This window comes from Tympanuchus pallidicinctus, unplaced genomic scaffold, assembly GCF_026119805.1.
Source record: "Tympanuchus pallidicinctus isolate F22 unplaced genomic scaffold, pur_lepc_1.0 scaffold3, whole genome shotgun sequence".
Lineage (NCBI taxonomy): Eukaryota > Metazoa > Chordata > Aves > Galliformes > Phasianidae > Tympanuchus > Tympanuchus pallidicinctus.
This window is the reverse complement of record NW_026294747.1, coordinates 52,478,387-52,506,224: the sequence shown is the minus strand read 5'-3', so window position 1 is coordinate 52,506,224 and position 27,838 is coordinate 52,478,387. Positions and strand designations below refer to the sequence as shown.

Genomic DNA, 27,838 nt, shown 5'->3' with positions numbered 1-27,838 from the left:
AGAGGGGTGGCCAGCAGGGAGATGATTGTCCCCCCCTACTCTGCTCTTGTGAGGCCCCCATCTGGAGTACTGTGTCCAGGTCTGGAGCCCTCAGTACCAGAAAGACGGGGAGCTGTTGGAGAGGGTCCAGAGGAGAGCCACGAAGATGATCAGGGGACTGGAGCACCTTCCCTACCAGGACAGGCTGAGGGAGCTGGGCTTTTTCAGCCTGGAGAAAAGAAGGCTGGGAGTGACCTCACTGCAGCCTTTCAGTACCTAAAGGGAATCTATAGAGGGGAGGAGAATCAACTCTTTGAAAGGGTAGATAACAGCAGAACAAGGGGAAATGGTTTTAAGTTGAAGGAGGGAAGATTCAAGTAGGATGTCAGGGGGAAGTTCTTTACAGAGAGAGTGGTGAGGTGCTGGAATAGGCTGCCAGAGAGGTTGTGGATGCCCCGTCCCTGGAGGTGCTCAAGGCCAGGTTGGATGGGGCCATGGGCAGCCTGGGCTGGTATGAAATGTGGAGGTTGGTGGCCCTGCATGTGGCAGGGGGTTGGAGCTTCATAATCCTTGAGGTCCCTTCCAACCCTGACCATTCTGTGATTCTGTGAATATCTATGACAATAATTCAAATCAGTCAAGATGCTGAATGTTAAGGGAACATCCCTTCTCATATTGCCAAGTCTAGCAGATCAGTTTCGATAACAAAACAAAGAAAGAAATCTGATTTATTTTATTTTGCTTCTGTAATTCCTGTAGTGCTGTCCCACATATTCCAGTGTTCAGAAATATATCCCCATACTCGACTTTCCTACAGCACCCTCTTCAGATTATTCCAGATCTGGAACAATTAAATAACAGAGGGAGAATGAATGACAATTATATTCCCCAATAATCTACTGAGCCAGACCATGCTGTGCTAGATATTTTACATCACTGGTATTACCATTACATATTTCTGTTTGTAACATCAGCTATACCTTCAAAAATACAATCTTACCACATGTGAGAGATTCATTTAAAATGGAAATTGTAATTACCTGTAAGTGCTCTGTTAGACCAAAATGGTGTGTTTTTGCTAAAACTTAGGAATTTGAAAAGAACATTAGGACACTTTACTGTCTTTTAAATGGTAACATTTTTGTTCCTTGAATAACAAAAGGAATACACGTGTTATCTCCTTATCTCAAAGCTCTAGAAAGCAAATACTTCATTTCTGAATATTTTGTAGTCACCTAAGGAACAGCCCTTATCAGAGCTGTGCATTACCATCACATTCATGGAAGTTTTCTCCTTATCATCTCTACCTCTGACCCCTTCTGAAAATGCTAGATAAACAAATGCTTTTTTCTTTGGGCAGAAGATATTTACTTGCTTGCATGTGTATCAGTCATGGTATTTTTCTTCCCTCTGAAATGTCATCAGTTACAGCGCAGACAATTATTTCTGACAATCACTGGGCCTTGGCACCTGAAGTGAATTCCACTAGAAATTATTCAGCACCTCTGCAATATGCCCATCAATCTACAACAGTGCATTAGCCACACAAGTATCTGTAGTGAATCAAATACTGAGTTTTGTATTAAGTTATTAAGATACATAAACAAGCTTGAGCAAAGTGAAAAGAATATGGACAAGGCTATGCCATGTAACTAATACAGCTAAGGGAATCACTCTGCTGAACATCAAGTCATTCTGCAGAACTCTTTCAGTTCAGACCAATATAAATACTAACAAGGCATAACTGTTTAGGCATTAAATTAACTAAAATCTCTCCTCCATGGTTACCAAATACTGTTCTCCATTGTCAACTGCTACTTTCTCTCCAATTCTTCCCAAACTACTCATTAATTAAAGTCCTCCTACACTGAAGATGATAAACTGGAAATTAGCTTATCGACAATATTCTTCCTTAGACATACTGTGATGCAAACTTGATCTCCTTTTGTCTTCAGTTTGGACAGGATGCCAATGTCAATAGTACATCAATTCACCAGAACTGCCATTACACTTCTGCTCTAATTGGCAGAAAGTTCACTGCTCTTCTTTTACTTGATTAGTAAGCAATCTCATCAGTCACATATTCTATTAAAAAATAATGGAGAAAAGCTCAACAGGAAAAGCATGCATTTTGCCAGTGTATACTTAGGGAAATCTAAAAGTACCTCTTTGTAAGTGAAGTTATCCACTTTTGAATTCATCAATACATTACTACAGAGTCTTTGCGTCTGATCAAGAAAGCAAATGTAGTACAGCAAACATGCCTTTTTTCTGACTACACGAATACAGACATAGTATGTTTTCCACCTTGCCCATACACTTTTGGATTAGCAGGTTCATTACTATCCAGAACTCTCAACTTACACACATTGTTTGCCTGTTTTTTATGAAGTACTTTTTAGCTAGATGTTACAAAACAAGATTTCAGGTACATTCTTTCTTGCCAATAAATTTGTCAAGAAATATCTAATTCACTAACGCATTATTAAATGACAAGGAGAGCATGCAATTTACAATAAAATTGAGTATTCGATTAATTCCATTGGGCTGAAGTTTATCTAATAAGGCAGACAGCATTCTACATTCTCTACATTACATTCAGACTGTATCAGAGCACATGCAGATGGCTCTTTCCCAACCCAGTAGGTAAGACAGCACAGGTCAGTGAAGAACAACAGAGCTGTAAAGTATACTAATAGAAGCTTCAGCATCCTACAGGAGTGACCACTGAACCTGCTACAGTCACATGACAAAGTTATAACTGTAAAAGCTGGAAAGCAAAATATAATCTCATGCTATTAGGCTCACCACCCCACTCAATTACTTGGTCTCTTCGTAGCAGCTAATCACCTTCAAGTGAACTTACTGAAGCAGCACTTTCATGTGTATTATTCCTTCCTCAGACAGAGCACTACAGTATCAATTCTTAACAGAGGGCCTAAAAATCTAGCAAGCTTTACACCCACTCTGCTGGTTCTTGTCACGTAGAGGTCATTACTGCTTGTTTCACATTAATATCAATGCTAGCATTATCCCTCCTATCAGAGGGGAGTGAAGAACCCAGCTCAGACATTCCTCCCACAGCAGAGGCCTTTTAGTCCGGGGATCCCACCCTGTTCTGTTCCCTGCCTTACCTCTGCACACTGATGGAGTTCTTCCACACTCATATCTGTAATACTCCTTCCTGAAGCTCTCCTCTTTGCCTCAGTCTCTCAGTACGCAGCTGAAGATCTCCAAAACAGCCCCCAGCTTCTCCAAATGCCATCTATTTTTACCTAGGTGCTGCCGTCTCATTCCGGACGCTGCTAATCGGCCCCTTAGTCACAACTGGAAAAGTAACCTAGCTGAGTAACTCTTTCTCAGCTACTGCACTGAGGAATCCTATGCCTCATACTTATTGTATTCAAATGAGGAAACTTCCAGTAAATCTGTTCCCATGCAAGACTAAGCCCAGAGTTTAATACAAATTAACTAGATTTTAGGCTGTAAGGTGCTATAGCAACTTTTCTCACACACTTTTTAAAGCATGATGTTCTTGCACGAGAATGTTTTATATTTAAAGCTCCAACTCCAGTAAGAAAGCACCACACAAAACAGGTGATAGCTGCAGCATTTATCACTGCACTCTGCTTATTCAGCAGTCTCTTATTTTTACCACTGTACTACTAGATAAACATGTAAACATGCAAAGCTCTCCCCAAAAGAAATAACAGAAAACCTATGCAAAGCTAGATTTTTAAAGAGTGAAATACATGATGAAAACACACACATACAAACAGTAAGTTCTGAAATAGGTGCATTTCCATACAGCTGGCTTCCCAGGTACCCAGCACATTTCAGAACACTCAGGGAGTCCCGTATGCTTCTCAATTATACTGCTAATGAAAAGTTAACTTAAAACATGCTGGAATCTCCTACCAAGAATTCTGCTTCTGAACAGTTATCAACCAGTACAGCTCGAAGAGGAAAAAAAGATTATCAGACAGACTAGTTAGGCAGCTTTTACTATGAAAACAGTGGGAAAAGTAAATAGCTAAATGCTCTAAATTCATTATACATTACTTTACAGTCATTATGACACTTCAATATTCCACTAGAAAGGAAAATTCAAATGCTGAGTATTTAAAAGTCATTACTTCAGAAATAGGGAATGTAAAAGAGAAAATTAGCATTTTATTAAGAGAATTTGATTCATTTTAACTAATGAGGACCGCAATAATTTAATACTGCTGCAATGAATCTCTTCTGGAAACTCTGAGAATACCACCGACAAACATATAGCACATTTCTGATAACATGAATGCAACTATCAGATGTCCTGAACCTCATCTGTTAAAACTGAAAGCAGAGCTTTTCAACAGGTTAGGAATCCTGGATCCACTTAAATATGGCAGGATTAATATTCTTTCTGAGGACGAAGGAAAGATCCTGTTCCACCCCATAAAGACTGCACAGGCTGCCAAGAGTACAGGGAAGGGCCTTCAGCTGTGGATCATTAAGAAAAAGCCATTTAAAAATGGGATGTTTTAGAGAACACAGCATCCGGTAAAACAGTGGAGTGCTTTTTCCATGTGGACCCAAGAGAACTTGAAATCATTTATTTTGCAAATGAGAAACTGCATGTTTCTATGATGGTTTGTTTTGCCATATCTGTGAGAAAGGAACTTCCTTCTACTTGAAAAGAAGGTGAAAGGGATGTGCTTCTGAATTTGACGCAGCCAAAAAGAACTAACACGTGCAGCAGACTGCAGTCCTTCCCCTGCATTCTGCCACCATTAACCTGGAGGTTCAGGGTACCCAGCTCCAATCTGCCCAAGAATGCTCTGCCCTGGAGAGGATACCACTGCCTCCACATGGCACATATCCACCCAGCACACTGCCCTGCTGGCTTGTCCCCTGTGCACATGGGGCCTTTCTGTCATTTCAGGGTCACTTCCTGCACTCAGCAGGACCTGCCTAGCAGAGGTGGATCATCTCTGCAGAACTGTTGTGCTCACCTGGTTAAGCAGCAAAGAAATCCCATTTTATTTGTCTCTTTCTGCACACCACCCTACCTGGAGAATGGCTGGACACACAGGTTTCCTTGCTTTACAGTGAGATTAAGATACACCAAGGCAGAAGACATGAAAAAAGCTGCTTTTGTAATGAGGAGGAAAACAGCAGGTTCTTCTGCTTTGGGCCCCAGTCTTCCAACCATGAGATAATCCTCCCTTGAGGCACCAGCACCACCTTAGGGCACTCACAGTTCAAGTATTTACCCACGGCCCTCCCTTCAGTATCTCAGATCACCTGAAAAATATCAAATGAACTTGAGAATTATACTAGCTTCTACATGGATGCAAGTACTGGATCAGTACTTTTGACTGAAGTAGTTGTAAGGCGAACAAAATCAGATTATTGAAAATAACACGCTCCACCTGTTCAACTGTAACATTTTATCATCATTTCTCCACATCCTCGCTACTACTGTTTCAAAGCATACTATGTAATACTTCTTCATTTGTTTTCCTTTTTTATTCCTCTCAACATCAGGAAGGAGCTAAAGGGGAGGGCAGTTTAGGTACCAGAGCGAGGTCAGGGATGGGAGCAGTGTGCCCGCAGCAGCACTTTCCTGCTCTTGCAGAACAGATGAGCTCAGGCAGAGCTCCTCGCCCTCTGCGCTCAGCTTCCGGCATTAGGCAGCTCTAACACCTCCACTTGCACCAGATATAACCCAGGGCCTTTAAACAACAGGTCTTTCCAGTTCCTCTTTGCTTCCTGGTTCTGAGTGAGCAACAGCTTCTGCCTGGTTTTCCCCTTTCAGTGATCAGCCCACCTCTTCTCGCGACTACCTGATAAGCTGCCATTAACCCTTTACTTTGGGTAGGTCTAAGATAATGACCGTGGCTCATGTTATGCTTCCCGACTTCCTCTAGAGGCTTAAAACAAATGAACAGATATTTTTCCCCTTAACATATGCAGGAAAAATAACTGAAATCTGTAGGAAGAAGAATTTTAGAACTCTGAGAATGATTACAAGCAAACAAACAAACAAAAGGAAACCAGCCACACCAAAAGAGATGACTGGAATAAATGTCTGAATTACAATAATTTAAAATCCTAATGTTCTCTGAATGCCAAAGTGGTAAAACGTGCAGGCTACAGGAGGTGTACAAACCTCCTGCTGGACTGGAATTTTAAAATTAAGCTTCTCACACTGAGGGTTCTCTTATTATGCATGATCAACAGTGCCAACGTCCTTTCTTACGCTGAACACAAATGCAGTGTTGATTCCCAATGGAAATATTTCAGAATGCATGACTGGTAAGAAAGCTTCTGTGTTTCTAAATTTTACGTAAGAGCTTGGAAAACTGGAATCCTACCCTGTCTTATTCTGCACATAACTGTGCCTCCGACTGGAGGAGAATCAACCTGAGCCAATGTGTTCAGTGCTGACTTCAAAAGTACTCCTAAGTTCAGCAAAAGAGTTTGGTAACAGTTACAGCACAAATACAGTCTCTTTTAACATCCCCGAACACAGAGATCAGCCCTCACCTTATGTTACCAGATAACAGACACTGACATACATCTCCCTTTTACATGCTTAAGTTACAAATTCTGGACCCTATTCAGCAATACCCTCTGCTGCCACTGCTTTGCTACACTATTCACACACAGAGTATTTTAAGTGATAACTGCCAGTAAAAGTCTGAGAAGGAAAACCATCACAAGCTATAAGCAAACCAAAAAGGCTTCCTGCTGCAAATTTAGGAGAGCCAATGCCATAAACAATACCGAAAAAGCAAGTGGTAAAAAGAATGTGCCCACTGATTACGTGTGACACTGCACAGTGAACTGTCACTGCAAACAGTGCATCAGGAAATTCATTTTTCATTATACAAGAAAACATAACGATAATTACAATTTCTTACGTTGAAAAGGACTGAAAAACTAAGAACCTTACCTTCACCACACCTACAGGTGGAATAGTGCTCCGTGCCATTAATGTATCACTGCAAAGAACAATCCCATCCCTCCCCTTTTAACTCCAGCGCTCAGTGAAGGTATGTTTAAAACCCAGCACTAACCTACAGTCTAATTCACTAGCCTAAGCAGAGAATTACGTTCGTAACTGGAAGGTGATTAACACTAAACAACCCAAGGCTCAAACAAACAGCACAGCAAATCGTTCTTTTCAAGCAGCCAATCGCCGAGGTTGAAGCATGCATGCTTTAAGTCACATTAGAATCAACTTCCTCCCCACCCATTCTATTATTTGTTATTCATGCATTGACATGAGCATGGAAACCACTCCACGAAAAATCACAGCTATCTTAAAAGTACCTGTACTGCTTAAAGATGAAATGCTATTTATAAACCAAGAGAAGGAAGAGTGGTTTTGAGTAAATAAAGATTATTTCTCATTTGTTTTAAGACATTTCCATTATATCCTCTCATTGCTTTCTCAGTTATGGAGCCCCTCAACTACATCCATCTTCTGCTTTAAACCAAGAACTTGCTTTCTACTAGAAAAGAAACATTCAGATAGCAACACTTTGTGAATTGCTTAGAATTCGGTGTTCACTGTTAGCATCAAAGAAAATAGATTTTCTTAGATTTTAAACTTGTGGCTGTTAACATTAAATTAAGGAAAACCAAAACACTTTCAAATATCTTCTAACAAAATAGTAACAGAATATCAACAAAAAACATCTCGATATACAGCTTCTGACAGTTGTAAAGGGTGTAAAAGCACGGACAACTTTCCCAAAGGCGCGCACAGAGAGAACTTCTGCGTGGCAGAAATTTCAAGCAGCACTGCTGACACAGGTTGCTGTGCCTGCCAGAGCTCTCAGTTTCTGCTTACCCACCCTGGCTCTTGAAAGCAGTCGTGACGCAAGGAGATGCAGGCCATCATCCTGCCAAGGAGGCTGCTCCCGGCACGTTGCCTGTTTACTGTCCCTAAGTTCACCCAAGTTTTAGGAGGTAAACATGGGCTAGTCAGAGTCCTTTCATTATCTGCATAATCCCAGCCTATGTGGCTGCCATACGGTAATGCTAGCACCCAAGTGAGCTTTCATTCCTGAATTACGGCCGCACAGAACACGGCCGGGGAAGTGCCAAACAAGATGATTAAGCAGCAAAATATGACAAGGCATGAATTATATTATTAGTACTCCTATCTATCATTAGCCACAGAAGTGAGGGTTTTGTGCAGCCAATAGCAACTATGCATAAATAAAGCTCCTACACTTTGACACGCTTTCAAAATAAGAGCAACTATTTATTTTGAGTAATTCTATTCTTTGGTTGCTTTGACAGTGAACTGTATTTCAACATTTCACAACTTCCTTTTTCCAACTTTACCTTGAAACAACTCAGGAGAAAACCCTCCTGGTATAAAGGCAGCCTTAAATTACAATCCTTTGTTTTCAGAGAACAAGAGCATAATCATTTTTCAACAAGGTACACTAAGCAGCTTTCCTTTCAGCAATTTGCTGTTTGTAGTTAAGCACGTTTTGAACATGCACAGATTCTGGACTCCGCAGCACATGCTGTTTCATTTCCTGAGATTCACTGAAAGACTAAATCACAAGGCTGGACTTAAGGAGTTCTTGTAAGAACAGCCATGAGAATTGTTGATTTTGTTTGTTGCTTGGTTTTTTAAACTCACCTTGCTAGCACCTCTGAGGTTTCACTCTCATTTCTGTAGGGGCAGCCCAGCCACTCCCTTTCACCTTGAATGATCTGCCTGACTAACTTCAAGAAAGTTGTTAGGAAATGGGAAGGCAAATAGCCAAGAAGGGCAAAAACAGTGTAAGGACATGTAAGATAGCACAGTAAGTTACTACATGTTACACTGCAGAGTGAGTGGTAAAATGACACCAAAAGGCACTGAGAGCACGTCCACAAGACAAACTTCAGGGCTCTGCAAAATAACACTCCGAAGTTTTGGTAGAAATTGATCAGTATTACCTAAGCTGCAGAACCAAGGAAGGAGATAAGTTGAAAGTGGATATGATAGATGTGTGTGGTATCAGGATTCTCATTAACAGTTCAGAAAGGCAGGAGGGAGGGCATGCAAGTGACTTGTACTCAGAGCGGGCAGAAGGAAGTGAGAAGATAGAAGACCTTCAGCAGGATTACAGTTTCAAACTATTTTCAGTCTACAGCAACACCCCTACTTTAACCCTGCAAGGCTTGCTAAGAATTGTTTAATGAGAATAAATGGACCTGATGAAACAACAAAATGAACTACAGCTTTCAGTAAAACCAGTAACATGGCACACTACACTTAGAGAGGAAAACAAACTGCATAATGAAATAATAAAATTAACAAATTAAAAGCAGAATAATTAATTTTAACATTTTATTGCTTTAAAAAAATAATGGGATTGAGAAGGAAGGACTTCATGTTCAAAGTGAAGCAGCACAGTGATCCATCCAGGACCGTGCCTCAACTTCAGTGAACCACATCATCACCTGCATCCAACAGTTCTCAGAAATACCGATGGCAGTCTGTGCTTCTTGGAATGAAAAAGAGAAGAATTCCATCAGATTTGCTTCTATTAAATTAAGATTAGAGCAAACTTAGCTGTAATAAAAACAGCTAATCTTAAAGAGTTTGCATAGGGTGATGCTTATTTTTTCTCAAACCAAACAAAAATAACACTTGCAAGGATATCATTTTTATGCTGCATTACTCACAAGATACTAATTTAGAAGTACGCGAGAAATGATAGGATTCAGCATCCATTAATTTTCAATGCTCAATTTGAGACACCCTGGATTTTCTGAATGGCTACACAGCACCACACAGTACTCAGGCCTGGCTCCCACCAAGCTCAATTGCATTTTGAGTCATCATGTGCTCTGTATATCATAGCTTGGTGTCTCAGACTGAGAGGCAAAAGCAACCAGCAGCTGCCAGAGCATCACACGAGTGCACAGAGCTGAGGAAACAGCAACGTAGAATTCCTCCAAGGAAATAACCAGCTATTCCACCCTGGAAAGTCTCACTTTGCTTCTTTAACCCCTGACAACCTTTCTGACAAATTTTCACCGGTTGGATGTGGGTCTGGGCAGCCTGGTTTAGTGGTTGGTGACCCTGCCCATGGCAGGGGGGTTGAAACTTTGAGGTCCTTTTCAACCCAGGCCATTCTATGACTCACAGCTCGGCAAGTTTATGAGAGCTGGAAGGAACTACCAGAACACATCACCTAACGCAAATGAAACCGTCGGTCAGACCAGCATGGAGGCACCCCTTAACTGCTCTCAACTACAACACAGCTTTCAGGCAAGCCATGACTCACGATACAGAAGCGCACAGCACAGAATCTAACCACACTTTATGCAGTTCCGAAAGCACATATTTGTCATTCTTAAAAGTGCATGTCTAATTTCTGCCATTAGCCAACAGTTGACGTACCAGTTGACCAGTACTTTCTCCCTATAGCACGTTACGACTGTAACCCCTCTGAACCTTTTGACAAAAAATTCAAAGTTTTCTTTTTCCCCAAATGTACCAATGAATGCATTTTCCCTGTTTCTTCCATCACTTAATGTGTCTTTACCACTGCCCTTCTCCTATAGCTCCTCCCCATAGCCCACCTCCCAGCCTCTGCCACCTCCCAGCACAAATATCACCATGCCACACACACAAGTCACGCTGACATCTCTGTCACACCTACAAGGAAACAAATCATGCTCATCTATCTCTGCAAGCATGACACACACACACACACACGTTAATAACAGATGCTAAATCCTCAATTGTTTGTAATTATGATATCTATCTATCTGGCTGTTACACGTACAATAGTTTCCACCATCTCAGAACACTGCGAGATTTGGGCTGGCATTTATGGACCAAGCAGAAGTCTTATGGGGGGGCACAAGAAGCACCTCTGGTAGATGGCAAGGAGCCATCTCATAAGTTCTTTTAACATGGGCAAAAGTGCATTTTTTTCCTACCTACTCTTTCAGGAAGAATATCTTCAAAAATTCTGCAAGAAAACTTAAAAAAACAAATAAAAAATAAAATAAAATTAAAAAATCCAACTGCATTCAGAACTTTCAACCACAACTGTCAGCGTGTGAAGCAAACTGAAAAGAACATTCATGAGAAGTGAAAAGTTCTTCTGTCGGAAGCAGAAGACACGGCCTTAACAGCCCCACACAGGTTCTGTGATAAAGCCTTTGCTCTGCCTTTGCTGCACACCGGAGGAGAAAAGTATTTCTTCTTTCAGATAACGCTGCAGAATTCTCCAAGTGTTCAGTGAAATTTGCACACCAGGAAATGATCACCTCAGCAATTGTTAGGCCAGAGAAAACTGCATTTTCCATTCAGATTCAATGAGATTTTGGCTCAAGAGAGTATTACTTTGTGGCTCTTCGTGAGCTATGGCTGAGACACACATGAGATTTTTCCCAGTTTTGCAGCACCTCCTTGAAGCTTCAGGCATACAAAATCAGCCGTATTCTAAAGGTACAAAACATCAATCACCTCTTTTGACTTTTTCCCAAGTTAAGCACCAAATGCCTTCTACTGAAAATGCTTATACCCACACGTGTGCAAAGCCAGTCTTCTGAAGCACAAATATCTCCATTAACGTTAACTATTTAATGACCCAGCACAGCAACCCTGTCATCAACCCTACCTGTGAAACAGGTCATAAAGGGAATTACACTCAGAAATTAATTAGAAGTTCACACTCTTAGCTTAAATTAACTACTGTGGTCCTACGCAATGGCTTCCTTAGGTCTTCTCTCTACATTTAGGCACGCAGCACAACAGCTTCACACCACTTCTTTCTTTGCCCTCCCCACCCACCAAGAGGCAAAACAAACCCAAACTGCTGGGGTAGCACATTTCATGCGTCCCACACAGCACCTCATGGGTCAGAAATGACACAGCTAAGAGGGCACACAGCAAGGTGAGGAACCAGACAGCTCCAGGGTCCAGCAGAGGCCACTGCAGCAATGAGGATGGCTCAGACAAGGCTTCTCAAGTGTGCAGCTTGTAGCCAGGAGGAATTGAGCAGTCCCACCATCCTGCTTCACTGCTCTCAAACATGGCAGCTCAAAACAAACCCCTAGGGTAAATTTTTAGTGTCATAGCTTAGGAAAACCTTAACATCAGCAAGACACACTGAGCTTCCTGAGAACTTCGGAAGACAACACCGTGCAGCTTTGAGCTTAACTGACATAATCAAAACCAGTCTTTACTCACTTCGAAAATGAAAGTCAAGGTGTTACATGAGCCAACAAAATTTACCAAAAAATTGCAACACAGGTGGGAAGAGAAAGAAGGATTAGGTTGGTTCCCCCCATCAATATTTTGCTGGAGTTGGCAGCTTAACTCTACTTTATTGCTTTTGCTATTCAAAATGAACAGCAAATTCAAAATATACAGCAAATAGAAGCCAGACAATAAGTGCATTTTTAAACAAAAACTCCTGTACCTGTCGTATTTTTTCCCAGGATTTCTTTCAGCCATCAAATGTTTTTTAAGCAAACCTTAACAGCCGCTTAATATTTTGAAGTAGTTGCGGTCCAGGTATCATCTGCCAACCTCCTGGCTACATTTAGAATCCTCCCACAGCTGAAGCATAACAGACTCCTCTATTAAGACTTAAATCAGCAGTCTCTTTGTCTCCATGCAACTGCTCTTTTACTGAAAATGGTATGGCAGTACAGAGAGCACAATACGAATTTAAGCAGCAAAGCTAATGCCCCGCTCGACAATTTCTAGTTGTCTAAATGGAAAAATGCAAATTTCCACTTAATTCCTCTCTGGAAATTCTGTTAGCAGCACAAGTCAGATCTGCAGGCCCTCCCTGCCTGCACCCACGCGATGCAACACGGCTGGCATTACAGCAGCAGTAACAGAGGTTTCGGTGTTGAGATTCACACGCTCCCTCAGCTGGCTGCCGTCCTCCTGGGGAAAGGGTGAGATGGAACCATTTTTAAGGGCAAGCAGCAAACAGGGCCCGTGCTGCTTTACATACGTCTTTTTTTCCTATAAAGGAAATCTCTACTCATGAAAACAAGCTACAGCGCAATTTAAGTCTCCTCACAGGATTCTCAGAAGTTTTATAGATGTGTAATCCTGACATTCCCCACTAACGTTTTCCTTCTGCTCAGTATTATAAGAATGTGGATTTTCAGTGTTACGCATGTTCCCGGCCTCTGCTAAGAACAACAAACATTAGGATTGTTGTGCCAGGTTTCCTTAACGTCTCTGATCTCCATCTTCTTCTCCAGTCCAAAACCAGAAACATTCATGTTTATCCTAACTACATTTAACAAAGTAAGGCAAAATCCTGGAAGCCAGGCCTGCTAAGCAGCATGCCCTCATTAACAACTATCTGTGCTGCACAGGTTGCCTTTCAGCGAGATCTCTGCCTGCCCCCTCCACGACTGAAAGGCCTTGTAACATCAGATTATTTGTCACTAAGCAAAATGAGAAATCCATCATCCCCTGACAAATGGTACCTAATGCCATAGGATTAGACAAACATAGAAACCTGACCTTTGACAACTGATTTTATTTAACAGTTCTCAATTGCTGTCAATTACTGAAACACGCAAAAGCAACACTGGGAAAAGAAAGTCAACTACATTTGCATTTAACACTTCTGGAAACCAGTGTTCATGTAGCACAGTGCTCTGCCTGAGATTTTCAAACAGAAACAGTGGTCTGAAACTTTAGAGTTGAATTTAAAATTAAAAAGAACCTTCTGAAATGTTGACAGCTGATAGTTCATGCCTGGTCTTCCCCTCCTCTGTTCCTTGAAAAAGGCACCATTTATCAAGTCTATCAAACTACACCCCTAACAAAACCAGCAATTTTGTTTAAAGGTCACATTTTGTCTATTAATACATGGAGATTACCAGCAATTTTTTTTAAGAAGTTTTTCAACTATACACAACTGCATTTATTCCAGGTAACAGAGCCACTCAATTCCATGTAGACAATCCTTAAAAAAAAAATAAATATACAGCAGTTTTCTACCTTAGTCACGCATAGAAGGTAAACACCCTTAAGTTCAATCTGACTTCGCACAATAACGACAGCAAGTCAAACTAAAATAAATCAATTCCTTTCCCTGAAGGCTGTAGATTTTTCACATTAGCCTGGTGGTAAATTTCATCTTTCATTTTATCAGAGCTCTAGATAGGAAATACTATTAAACTTCTTTGTTGTTTATTATTTGCTCATTCCATAGAAATGAAAACATGAGTACGTAATTTCCTTAACTCTTCATTTCTTTTGTAGGGCATTCATCAAAGTCTATCAATACCAAGTTCAGAAGTTGAACTAATCTTTCCAAACATTACACCCTGAATTCTGTCTCTCATACTACATTCTCCCTTATCCCAAAGATGTAGAACTGTAAGAGATAAAGTGGATTAAAGACATATTGAGGATTATAGATTATGCAGTTAGAACAAACAGAGGCAAGTATTTCAAATAGCTGACCCTACAGAAAGGAATCACATTCTGTTCTCAAGATGATATACAAAAATAGAAAGCACATTCCACTAGGAAAATATTTACTTAATAATTTATCATTTAAGAACCTTTACTCTACAAATTAAAGTACAAAGACAGCACGTTGAAATGCATGTGAAGATATATTTCCAACCATCATATTACAACTTCAATTTTGACTGTGGTTAGATTTATAAATTTTGCTCTGTTCCAGCATGGGAAACAAAAGTCACACTTCTCTTGATCCCAAAGCCCTACATTTAAAACTGATTCCAGCTCTGAGGCAACAGGAAAGGCCCAAAAACTCAGTACTGCCAAAATGCTTAGAAATAAAAGGATAGGAATCTTTAGGAATCTTTTATAAGGAATACTTTACTAAGTATCCAACTGCAAAGAAATGCCAGAGAAATGCAAGAATCAATCTAGTCCAGATATTAATAACTTCCTTAATGATCTATATGATTAAAATAGCATATAGACAACTTCTGGGGATATTAAACATAGAACTTTGAATAGCAGTAAATTCAGAAATAATACAAGAAAACTTAAGCAAATTCCTTATGTTGCCAAAAAACAAAGTGAAATTCAGTTTAGAAAAACACCAACTAATACAATTGGGAAAAAATAATCCCAAATACAGATATTCAGCATGTGCAAGAAACCTGGGAAATAACAGTGCAGAGAAATAGCACTGACCACAGGAGTTCTAAAGAGGGGGACGCACTGCAGCCATCCCACTGAATCTAGGAGTAAGGGGGAAGGCCAAATTACTTTTTCCCTTTCACCCACTTGCCTCCTTTCCCAAACCAAAGCACACACAGCGGGGCACTCAACCCCACTATCTCTGCTGCAACCCCGGATATGAAATAGGTCCTGTTGCTCGAGACATTCAAAACTATATAAGCAAAAATGTTATTAAGCATTGAATGCTCTACTCAAAGAGCCCAATGGTAATGAAAAAATACCTTAGGTTTTGTTATTCTATATTGCACATCACCACAGAGCTTTTCTATTAACTTTATCTGAAATATCAGGGGTTTAATCCAGAAGTGTAATACATATCCAAAACTAAATAAACATAAGAATATGTTCAATTCCAAGCTATTTGCTTTTTATTGACCATGAAGCTTTGGCACGTTTCACTACAAGGGAACCAACTTTGAAGATGCTGGCTCTCAGATTAATATTTGCTCTGGTATGATGCCTGTTCATGCCTGGATCAATTGTGCATAATGAGGGGAGACCAACCTTGTACTCATGTCAAATGAGGCCACCTCTGAATTTAGCCTGAAGAGCAGCCAGTCAGTCCTGCTCTCTGCAAAATCCTCAATTAACAAAGTTTCTGCAGCAGGATTGACTGTTCCTTACCAAATAGAAAATAAAAGTAACTCAGAAATAAAAGATAGACACTTCAAAACCTGTTCCTAGCCACTCACTTCAGTTTCTAGATGCAACGAAATTCCTTCATCAGTGCAATAACCTCAAAACTTAAGACTTTTCCATTGCTAATGTAAATTCAAATTCCGCTTTCTCAAAATCAGCTCTCAAAATCAGAAAGAACACAGGAAGAAAGATTCGGGTTTCGTGGAGTCACATTCCCTTTCAGAAGAGTTGCTTTGGGATGGGGTTGTCCCCCTCTGTGTTCAGGGGAAAGATCTGTCACACTTGAGATTGAAACACCTGAACAAGCCTTAAACTTGGCCCCGTCTGCCCAAGCAGCAAAGTGCTCCATCCACACACTGTTTGTTGAGTGCAACTGTGCTCATTAAAGATGTGGTAGCCAAGGGACAATGGGACACAGAAAGACGAACTTGCCCTAGGAAACTGGGGCAAGTAGGAAAATTGTATCTTTTCACTGCTCAGCTTATGCCTAGCCCACAGTACGGATCCCACTTGCTCAGTTCTCTAATATTGAGGGACTTGCTGCAGTTCTTTTTATTTCTGGCCAACAAGATTTAATCTGGCAGCTCAGATGATATTCTCAGTTTACAGCAATGAAACTTTTTGAGTTTATGGCATCCAAAATATCACCTAACAGCAACTGTGATACACTACCTCTTCCTCAAAGCACACTGAAAGCACTCCATCTCAACCTTCCCACACACACCTACAGGGTCTGCTGCCACGCTTTGCCATCAAGCACACTCAGAGACAAATTGAGCACTTTTCCAAGAGTCAAATCCTATGTCAGAGCTTTAGGCACCATCTTCATTTCTGTTCCCAGAAAGACTAACAACCACTTCTCTCCATCAGATCCATAACCAATAGGGGCCCTTTCTTTACCTAGATCTAGAATGGAATTTGATCTTGAAGAAAACACCTGCTAAGGTTTAGGTTTTGTCAAAAGCAGAGATTTCTACAGATTCCCTACTAGAAGCACATCAGAGTAGCAGCTATTTTTTCCCCTCTGTCTTGCCTTCCCACTCTTATTGTGCTTTTTAAAGATGAGAATAAATTTCAACCACTGCAGTTTCTCAGCAGTGGGGCAGTGGAGATGATGTTTCTTCTAATAATAGGAAATTTAAAAAAAAAAAAAAAAAAAATCAAGAAAATACATGGTGCAGAAGGGATGAGGAGGACTCGTGCCTGAATAACAGAGGGAAAGGAGGCCTGTCCTGCAGCGAGGTGTGATGACAGCAGCAGAGGCAGGATGGCGCTGGCACACTTCACAGGGCGGATCTCCAACCCGACAGGTCTCATCTTGCTTTCAGAAGTGCAGACATACAATATTTACAACACACTGAAGGAGTTTCAAGTGATGAAAAGATGTAATTTTTCCTCTTTCTAAATACATCTGAGTTTCCATATTGAGATTTTCAATAACCTCTGCAAGCCATTCTACCTGGAACGCCTGTTTTTACACATGCACGGGTGAGTTTTATCACCCTCTTGTGGAAGAACAAGTGAATTGTATCTGTCAGAGGTCAGAAGTGGAAAGCAGAGCGCAGAAAACGGTCACAAAGACGGGAAAAGAAAGGGAAAATACTTGCTAGGTGGAATAGAAGGGAAATGCAGGAAACAACAGTAACCAGTGATACAGTGCCACATCAGCTCCTGTCAGCAAAACCCACCTGAAAAAGGTTCTTTGAAACACCAGAAGATAACAACCAGCTGCTAAATTTCCTCCCCTTGGTAACACTCACTGTGTTCATCAAGCAGATTATGTTCCCTATGTTGGTTTCAAGGGTTGCCTCAACTGTAACCATCATCTTCCACACCTTTGTTCCCACCGATGGAAAAGATAGATGCTCTAAACTGAACTCAGAAAACACTTCCTACATACATTTTCTGCTTTAAAAACATTTTGCATGTAAAATTTGTGCCCTGCTGTAATTTGGAAGTGGAGAGGACAGGAGAAACTTGCCAACTAATGGAAGTTTAGACATTACCTCCTGCTGGTTAACAAAACAGAACAGAAATAAGAATATTTAATTGCCCTAAAATCCTTTCTTCATTTCCTGACTATCCCCACTATCAACTTGAATTGACATCCAGAATTTTGAAAGCAACAAATTCATTGCAACCTGCATTTAAAAACTTGAAAAACGTAAGCTGGGTTGGTACAAGCACACAAGGGAGAAGAAAATTAAAAGTTGATACTAAAATGAGACAAATAACACTGCAGAGACAAAAAGACATCCCAAGAAAAAAAAAGAAAAAGGCAGCTCAGATGAGAACGATACCACAGGCATGGTGAAAATAAGGGAACATCTCACACATCTCTCTGCAGCTTCCTGAAAACCTCCCCACAGAAAACCACAGACCATGTCCAACACAAAACACAGTTGTTTCTTCTTACTAACACCTGTCTTTTCCTTCATGCACCTCAACAAGTTCCAAACCCATTCTTAATTATCAATCTCTGATCTTCTTAATCATAGCAAAAACTGAAGAAGCAGTTTTCCCCCACGTTACACAATGAACTACTTTCATATCCACACACCATTCACAGCGAACAGCACAAAATGGGTAACTACGCAACAACATTTATTTCATTGTCTTAACGCTTCACAAAGATATGGGATTTTTCTGAATAAAATTACAGCCTGTGAGTGCTTAACCATCACCTCCAATGGAGCAGTCAAACCCTAAGAATGAGCACTTCACTGCCAGCTACACACAGCTCTCTGCACTTACTCATCATCCCTGAGGTATTGCTGATGATTTCCTTTAGCTTCCCCAAAATGCCACCAACTAAGGAAGGCAATATCTGTGAATGATGCTTTGCAGTAAATGCACCTGCTTCTTAAACCTTCAAATTTTATGGTTCAAACTCACCAAATAATGCACAAACTTCTATTATGTGAATAACAAACTGCTTTGTTTGCTTTGTTGCCTCCACTTCTCTTGTCACTTGTACAGCAACAAAGTATCACACTAAATTGCTACAACAAACTCTCCAGGTCAGAGGATACATGAAGCCACTGTTACAGATGAGCTGGCAACACGACCCATGATGTTCATCACAGCTTACAGCAAATTGCTATTCTGTTTTTCCTTTCAGGAAGCTACCTGGAAAAGCCTCATTCTCCATTTTCTGACCATTTCAGCTTGTACAACGAGTCCTTTTCACTGCGGTCCTTCTCTGCCATAAACTCCAGCAGACACCAGGGAAGGTGTCAGGCACATCACCTTCAGGGAGAACTATTGCAGCTGAGCACCCGACATACAGATCAGAAAAGACAGAACAGTGACGAACAATAAATGGTTTAAATGCAAGGTAATGATTCTGTTTTATTCAAATGTACTAATACAAACATCAAAAGCTGTTGAAATGTTTTAAAATGAAATTATTATACACTTTGTTCACAAGCGACACTATTTAATATAGCAGTTAATTAGCATGAGACACGCTGTGACTTGAAAAATAAACTTCTACAGGAGGTTGAAAATACATTCTTTGATTAAAAACATCTAAGAACATTAAAAAAAAAAATCAAAATTATACACATCACTGCCATTGAAAAACCCTACAGCAAGCTATTATTATAAATCATTAATACTTCTGATCAAAACCAGTTCCCCTGTAGCTCAACTTCAAGGCTTTACTCAAAACAATTCTTCCATCAAGTGCAGCAACCCAGGGGCACTGGGTATTTTGTTCTCATTCCTTGGACAGCTACCACAGCTTTCCAAAACATCTTTCAGACTCTCAGACGTATGTAGCTGCAGCAGCATTTTATTTCATTTCTCAGCAGAAAACCAAGCTCAGAAGTTACCAACTCTACATAGAGGTGCATCACCGTACCAGTTCTGCTGATTCAACCAGAAGGGCACAGGATACTGAAGCAGATGACTACAATTATGAAGGCTTAAAATAAAGAAACAGGAGGCAAAACGTTGTTAAACAATCTGATTCCCAAAACACTTCCCCCTGAATACGTGACACAGTGCGGTGTATGATTGGGAACCTCTCCCATGAGCTTTGCCTCCAGTACAAAAATACACAAGTGCATCTACAACAACCAGCAACACAGCCACAGACAAACCCTGCCACAGACTTCTGACACAAGGCACTAGCATTCTTCTAAAAGATTTTCCTTAAGCTTTTAAGAAATAACACATGTCCTTTGCTGATATTTTTAACTGATTACCAAGATCATGCAGTTTCCCAAACCCATAGAAGCCCAACCCTACCAAAATTCACTGCACTCAGTGAGTTCTCCTGCGTGTGCAATAAAAAAAAATATTGCACAACTGAGCCAAAGAAACAGCAATCACTTGAATGAGCAAACTGTGGGTGAAGGGAAGTCACCCTGAGCCTAAATAGAGTTTATTGTCCTCCCACTCCCCAGAAAGTACAAATGAAAGTGCCCATTTTTCAGGAAGACGCGTGCTTACAATGGATGAACATGAAGGCACTGCCTCCCTGCTACAAATCTGCATTGATGGACAAAAGTAGCATCCAGGTACTGAAACTTAAAAACAAAACAGACAAATAGAATAAGTTTCATATGTGGACTTTTTCTATTATATTAAATAAGTTGCTTGTATACACAGATGTGTATTATACACACCTGATACGCATAAGCACAAACAATAAATCACACTCGTGACTCCAGAGCTTTGGAAAACATGCACAGAGTCACAGAATCACCAAGGTTGGAAAAGACCTCCAAGATCATCCAGTGCAACCATCCATCTATCACCAGTATTTCCTACTAAATCACATTCCTCAGTACAACATCTGACCCTCCAGGGTCAGTGACACCACCACCTTCCTAGGCAGCCCATTCCAGCACCTGACCACTCTACCTGAGAAGTATTTCCTAAGGTCCAAACTCAATCTCCTCTTGAGCATTTAGAATATAAAGCTCCATATGGTTATCTGTAATAAAGGCAGCACTGTACTTCAGCAAGCATAGAAATAATTGCGTGACTAAACGAGAATCTGTACTTGTTAAAAATACTTTAGGAAAAAGGGACATAGGAGGTACTTATTACAGAAACAGGAGGTTTCATTACAGACTCATCCTAGAGATTCACTTGGACACAGAGCACTTCAATATTATTAGAGGAATAAATAACACTGAGAAGCATATCATAGAAACATGCCACATACAGATCGAAAACAATTGCTTCTGATGATGGTGAAGTCCAGACATTCCTGAAAGTCATCATCAAGATTTTAGACTCAATGTTGTGAAGAGTACAGAAATATTTCCTACATTGTAATTGCAAGTCACTTCGGTTTTAAAGATAACTAAAAAGTAAGAAGTGGGAACAATCATTCCTTAATGTTTCTGCAAGCAGAGTGAGAAATTCAGGAAGGAAGAGAACTACACTGAAGGTCTGGGCAAGGGAAACATGGGCCAAAGGAAGAGTCCTCTGATCTAAATAGACCAAGGAACAAATACATAAAGACAACTGAATGGAAACAGAGATTGTTAGAATATGAAGGCTAAGCCAACAGGATTTCTCACCGACTGCACTCTCACTACTATACTGTCAGTGCACAAAGGTTGTGTTTTACTAAGACACTGACTTGCAAGGCAATGCTTCCACAGATACACATTTTCTGTAAATGTAGTTGAACAGAACTGCATTCTGGACACGAGAGACAAGAGCATACAGAGAAACTTCCACAGAGCAGAATGTAATTGCCAAATTGATTTTAGAACAACCAGAAATGTTTCAGATCACTGGAAGAAACTATTCTACACTACAACCACCAGATGTTTACAGAATTGAAGAGGACATTAAATACATCACCAAAAAAAACCTGCCAAGAGCACAAGGAAAGGTGAAAAGTTTAACTGTGCACGACAGGAACTCCACACATCATAAGGCCAAAAGCAGGGATAAACCCTACTTCCTTTTTGAACTGTGGCCCCTTTCCCAAATCTTACAGGGACAGAGCCTGCTATGTCTGCTCTTATTTCAGCCAGAACAAGTGCAAAATTCTGCACAGAAGCTCCAAGACTGATGCTTGATTCATCATTATGTGCAGAATAGACCATGTTCCAAAGTCTCTTTCAGACAACAAATGAGGATTTATTTCCACTTATGGAAATAAAGCAAAATTTGATTTTGCAAGTCACAGCCATTATGATCCTCTATTCTTGTTTGTAAATTAGGAGAAAGTATTAACTTTAGATATTTTCTTAATAGTTAATTGATATTTGTAAAGCATTCCAAATTTCATAAATGGATACTAGCACAGAAATGACAAGCAGCCAACTCTCATGCAATTCAACAGAAAATACAAGCTTTCTTCCCCTACAACTCGGATAATAACTACCGTTTCCCATACGTACATTTCTTCGGACTGAAATATTCTTAATGCATGATAAAGAGGATTTTTTTTCTAATCCAATGTATTTGAGAAGGAAGGGACACATCTTGCAGTTTTCACTTAGGCAAAAGTCCTCCAGAGCTGAAAGGATCTTTGACTATTTAGAAACTTCAGCATTTGGCCTACAGATAGGATTCATAAGAAAAGCTTATAATAAAATCACACCTATAGGGAAATAATATAATGATCAAAAGCAAACAGCAAGTGAAAGATTTTCCCTTACTGACTATGCAGCGCTCTTTTGTTGCCACTACAGCAATTCTTTAATGCCATGGAAACTATCTGATAAATGCATAAGAAGCTCAATAAATTTCATAATATTGAGGTAGCAAAGCAATTGGTATTGTTGACAGAGAACTTCTGTTCTGAGCACCTCTTTTAAGAAGGAAAAATTGCCTAAAATAAAAATTATAGTTTGAGCTGAGGCCCGTTTTCAATAAAAATAAACCTGGAAGTAACTACACTGCATTGGAATACTGGAAAATGTGGGAGAATGGCAGGAAACAAGAGGTGCCTCTTGAAATGATAAAAATGGGATACATCACTTTAATATTTAACTGCCTTTCTTTGATATGGTCTGCTTTACCTTATTATGCATTTTTAATGAGAATAGGAGGATGAGAAGAATACTGTGAATCACATGATAGTTTTCTGCCCAATTCTGTTCAACGTTTATTTGTAAGCCATATGATCTTTGCAGTGTCCTGCATGCACGTCTTCATACTCTGGACATCCCCCTAACATGACAGATACTGCCAGAAACAGGAATGGACTTGCTCTGCTTTTACAGGTAATAATGAGATTGGTCTGTTTCCACGTGCTCAGTATTACAACGTGTAATACTGTTGTATTCCTACCTGCCTTCCTCCAAAGACTTGTAAGTTAAGAGCATCTACAGAAAATGAAAGTAAAAGCACCTTTGGTAAGTACCATCCCTTTCCAATGCACACACAACACACACCACCACTTCCGCTGCGGAAGCGCGCTTTGAGGCATGCCACAAACTCAGTTAACAAACTCTGTGTGGGTGTGCCTAAGGCACACAGGTGGATGTTGTCATGCCAAGATAAGGGCCCCTCACCAGGCCTGCTACAAACCAGTTACCTCAGGGACCTGCCAACCCTGCTGATACCAACAGCCTCATTTCCTCATTGCAGCATTTCAATACCTAAAGGGAGCCTACAGACAAGAGAGGAATCAACTCTTTGAAAGGGTTGATAACTGCAGGACAAGGGGAAATGGTTTCAAGTTGAGGGAGGGAAGATTGAGGTTGGATGTGAGGGGGAAGTTCTTTACAGAGAGAGTGGTGAGGTGCTGGAACAGCTGCCCAGAGAGGTTGTGGATGCCCCGTTCCTGGAGGTGTTCAAGGCCAGGTTGGATGGGGCCCTGGGCAGCCTGGGCTGGCATTAAATGGGGAGGTTGGTGGCCCTGCATGTGGCAGGGGGTTGGAGATTCATCATCCTTGAGGTCCCTTCCAACCCTGGCCATTCTGTGATTCTGTGAAGAGCCTCTTTAAAAGTTAAGGCAAAATGAAAAGCCCTGTAACACAGGGCAGGACACATCAGACAAGAGCATGCAGGAACCTCAGTGCATGTGAGATTTAAACCTTTTTACGAGTACATTATATATATATAAACTGCAGGCCAACTGTACCACAGCTCCTGTTTGTGATTCTTGTACCATTTCACTTGAAACAAAGGAGGACAGACTGCTTTTGAAACATTACATTCAACATTAGTCATATTATAAAACAACTCCAAATTATCACAGAATGTCCTGGGTTGCACAGGAGCACAATGCTCATCCAGTTTCAACCCCCTGCTATGTGCAGGTCACCAACCAGTAGACCAGGCTGCCCAGAGCCACATCCAGCCTGGCCTTGAATGCCTGCAGGGATGGGGCATCCACAGCCTCCTTGGGCAACTTGTTCCAGTGCCTCACCACCCTCTGTATGAAAACCTCCTAACATCCAACCTAAACCTCCTGTTTAGTCAGAGCGCAGTAAATAACAACAGTTAAATTATCAGAAAAAAAGTCTTGACTGTAGAAGAACAGAAGACACAAAAGTCTTGACTGCATGAGGAGTTTTTTTTGGCTTGGGGCATATGAGAGTCTTAATTCAACCCAACAGGGCCTCAAAAGGCTCCTGCATCTCATAAATACATTAAATGTTTGTTCACAAAGAGCTAAACAATGCACACACTTATGTTAATTAAAAAAAATAATAATAATAAAACACACAGTAACAACCTCACTCCCTTATGCTTTAAGTAGAATAAGCACCACTGAAAACTCCAGTTCTCGCTACATTTCCTAAATGGCAAGTTATCATTCAGCCTTGCACGTAACACTGAAACACATTCTGTCTATTTCTGTTTCCTGAAACATTATTATTATCAAATAAACAACAGCTCCAACTTATCTGTTCTTGCAGTACAGGCACATACGTCCACAGAAAGGAACAGACTGCATTAAAACACTACCAAACAAGCCATTTCGCTGTATATGACTCTGCCCCTGGGGAAAGGAATGAGAGCAGATAAGATGTGACAGATGCGCAGTCACGTCACTTAATACACAACTGGAAGGTGCTCAAATCATTATGGTGACAGGCACGGTATAAAAACTTGCAAAGAATGGACAAAGCATTCATCCAGTTTGCTGCATACTTTATTCTTGTAATGAAAGAAGATACTGAAGTCCACGCAGGTGCTTCTCTGAGAGAAAATATAGGCTGTAGCTATCAGTATGAGATATAGTTCGAGGGGAGCAGGAGAGAAGAGGGGAACAGGAGAGAAGAGCACAGCACGTGTGGCTTAGTCTGCAAAACTCTTCCACCACAAATATAAAATGTTTAAGGTCAAATTCAAGGTCTGTCCTCTAAAAATTTCCTGTACCGAAATATTTTTAAACAGGTTTAATGGAACTTGAAACTTACCCAAAACAAGGAGTATACTTAGCAACTGGAGATCTCCAAGCTGATCTCATTATTCAGTCTTAAGAAAAGCTATTTTGCTAAAAAAAAAAAAAAAAAAAATCTTCTTTTTTTTTACTTTAAAGATCAAAATAATAAGAATAAAATAGGAAATCATGTGGTTACTGAATAAAGTAATAGGACTAGTTCCTTGTTGGAGGGTAAGTGCAAGCCCAGAAGTTTAAAGATCAGGACCTACAGACAATTGTCCAGCAAAAGCATGAAAAATGCAGACGAAATATGACTTCTTTCAGGTTAAATAATCCTAAATGTTACAGTAATCAAAATAGATCAAGAATAATTCTAAATAGTAGCACAATTTTTAGCTGTTGTTGTCCCTTCAGCAGGGACCAATATCACTGCTGTTTCAGATGCATCCTTAGGCCCAAACCCTGCAAAACGATCTGTACAAAGCCCTGTGCCTACAGGACTCTGCATTAAGTCAAAGGGGGAAAACCAACTCACAGGATCAGATTCTTAATTTGAAGCTGGACCACTGTAACTCATTATGACACTAATCATAAATATCTCAGTAACTCTCTCTGTGCCCCATCTGTTTTATCTTATTACAGCTTTATATCTCAATCCACAAGACTAGCTACAGCAATCAAAATAAGCACCTGCACACACCTGTGTTTCTACAAGACCGTGTCCTCAGCCAAAGCCAACCTTTTCTTATATCTGTGCACACACACACACAGTGTTCCCTGAACAGGACTGACCATACAATATAACCAAATAATTTAAGCATTTATTCAAATACAAATCTAAATCTGTTTTCAGTAATGTAGCCACTTAAGCCAAAGGACAAACTCTGTTTACTGAAATATAATCAGTTGTATTTTTAAGGGAAATTACCTGCATCTCAAAAATGAACTGCAAAAAAATGGGGTTTTAAATGACTTTAAATGAACATTTGCTTCTTCATCTTATTTTCACCAAACAACTGGAAAAGTTCATAGAAGAAAATTCACTACAAACCAGAACACCAAATCCAACAGCACTGGCAGAGAGCCTGAAAAATGGTGAGTAGAGGAAGCACTCCACTGCTCTTCCAGTCTCCTCTACTTCCAAATCAGCCCTTGCCAGCTTAACACAGAGGGGTTAGATGGTCCTTTGCACCTTTCTTTTGAGCAAGTTTCTTATTTGTACATTCTCACACGCACACCACAGAAAGAAGTCTCAACTATTTTAATGACAACTCCAGCAGAACAAATCCTACAATCCAAGTTTAATTTAATTTAAGAGATACACATAAGCTATCTGATTTTTATTTTTTTTTTTTCAACTTGTCTGTTCTTATGGAGAACCAAGGTTACGAACCAAACCAAAGTGCAATTACACATTACATATTTCAGTACTGATTACCAAATTTATCAAATGGGTAAAGGAAGAGATCTGGGAAATCTACATGCCCACAAAGCAAAAATGAACAGGCCAAATATTAAACCTATTCATCTTTCTATTTTCCAGAATAATCAGCACAAATTGTGCTTAGCTCCATTCCATGTAACAGAAAAGAAGAATGGCAATGAAAAAAATTCCCCAAACTGCGTAAGAATTCAGTGAAAGGAAACGTTTCTAGAAGGCGATTCCTTCCGCCATACCAAACATAATTCTGAGAAGAGCTGCTGGCCCCTGGATTTGTAGTGAAATTCAGTGCCAAACAGGATTTAGAGCAAACATTTGAGATATTAGAGAGATACTGTCAGCCTTTTAAGAGCTGTAAGCTGGATCATCATTTCCTTTCCCAAATTAGAAGTTAAAATTTTCCCGCAGCAACCCAACTGGAGCAGGGATACGCAGGCTGTCCTCACAGTTGTGTCTTGCCTAAGACCTGATCTTCCTCTTGAGATGCTGCAGTGCATGGCACCTTTCAATTCCAAAACCCAGCAGAAGCCAAGAGCTGCACGCAAGTTTCCCCATGCTCACAAGGCAGCTTGGCCTCACCATAACTATTGCTCAGTTTATCTGTTGAGCGTTCACAAACTAAAATACAGCGTGGGTGCCTTGAAAATTCAAGTCATCATACAGGTTAACATTAGCATTTAAAACTTCCAGAAGTATTGCAAACAATTACCACACCCTCAAGTCACAGATAAAATGTTCTGTAGAGCTTAAATACATACATTTCTGGCATGAAACATTCCTCATTACTGGCAAAATTTCCATGCAATTTCTGGCAGCAGAACACTTTGAGTTTAGAAGTCAATCGTAGATTAAAACTGTTTAGACTTATGGTTGTTAGGCTTTTTGGATATTTTAATTAAAAATCATTGTTGAGCTTACCTTTCAGCAGAGGCAGAGGAGTTAACTCAATAGGCTTGCCCTGAGACCTAAACTGGGAGGAGCTTTGTGACCTCTTCTGTCTGGCTTTTCTGACGGACTTCCGAGAAAATCCGTCTACTTTATCCACTGATGGAGGAGTAGTTGGTGCTGAGGACATATCCCTACTGAAGGAAAACAAGCATTACAAATACGTTCCAAAATTGATGAAATGGATAAAGATTAACTGACATTTTCCAACCCCCTTGCTCTGCCTTCGCTGTTCTCCTGACAACTTATCCAGACAGACCGTCTGGGAGATAACCCACCAATACACATGCAGGTCTTA

The 27,838-nt window shown here is 40.3% G+C and overlaps 1 protein-coding gene across 5 annotated transcripts in view; it reads right to left on the bottom strand.

The window, feature by feature from the left end:
* PPP2R5E (protein phosphatase 2 regulatory subunit B'epsilon) overlaps positions 1–27,838 on the bottom strand; it is a 70,817-nt gene that overhangs the window by 40,366 nt on the left and 2,613 nt on the right. For 2 of the 5 annotated variants that reach the window (XM_052696783.1, XM_052696785.1), the window contains exon 2: positions 27,514–27,677. In XM_052696783.1, the coding sequence (XP_052552743.1) occupies positions 27,514–27,670 (157 nt within the window). In that variant the 5' untranslated portion in view covers positions 27,671–27,677. Of the gene's footprint in view, positions 1–3,113; positions 3,242–7,829; positions 7,937–27,513; positions 27,678–27,838 lie in introns of those variants that run through there. The other 3 variants (XM_052696784.1, XM_052696787.1, XM_052696786.1) reach the window with 3 other exon arrangements.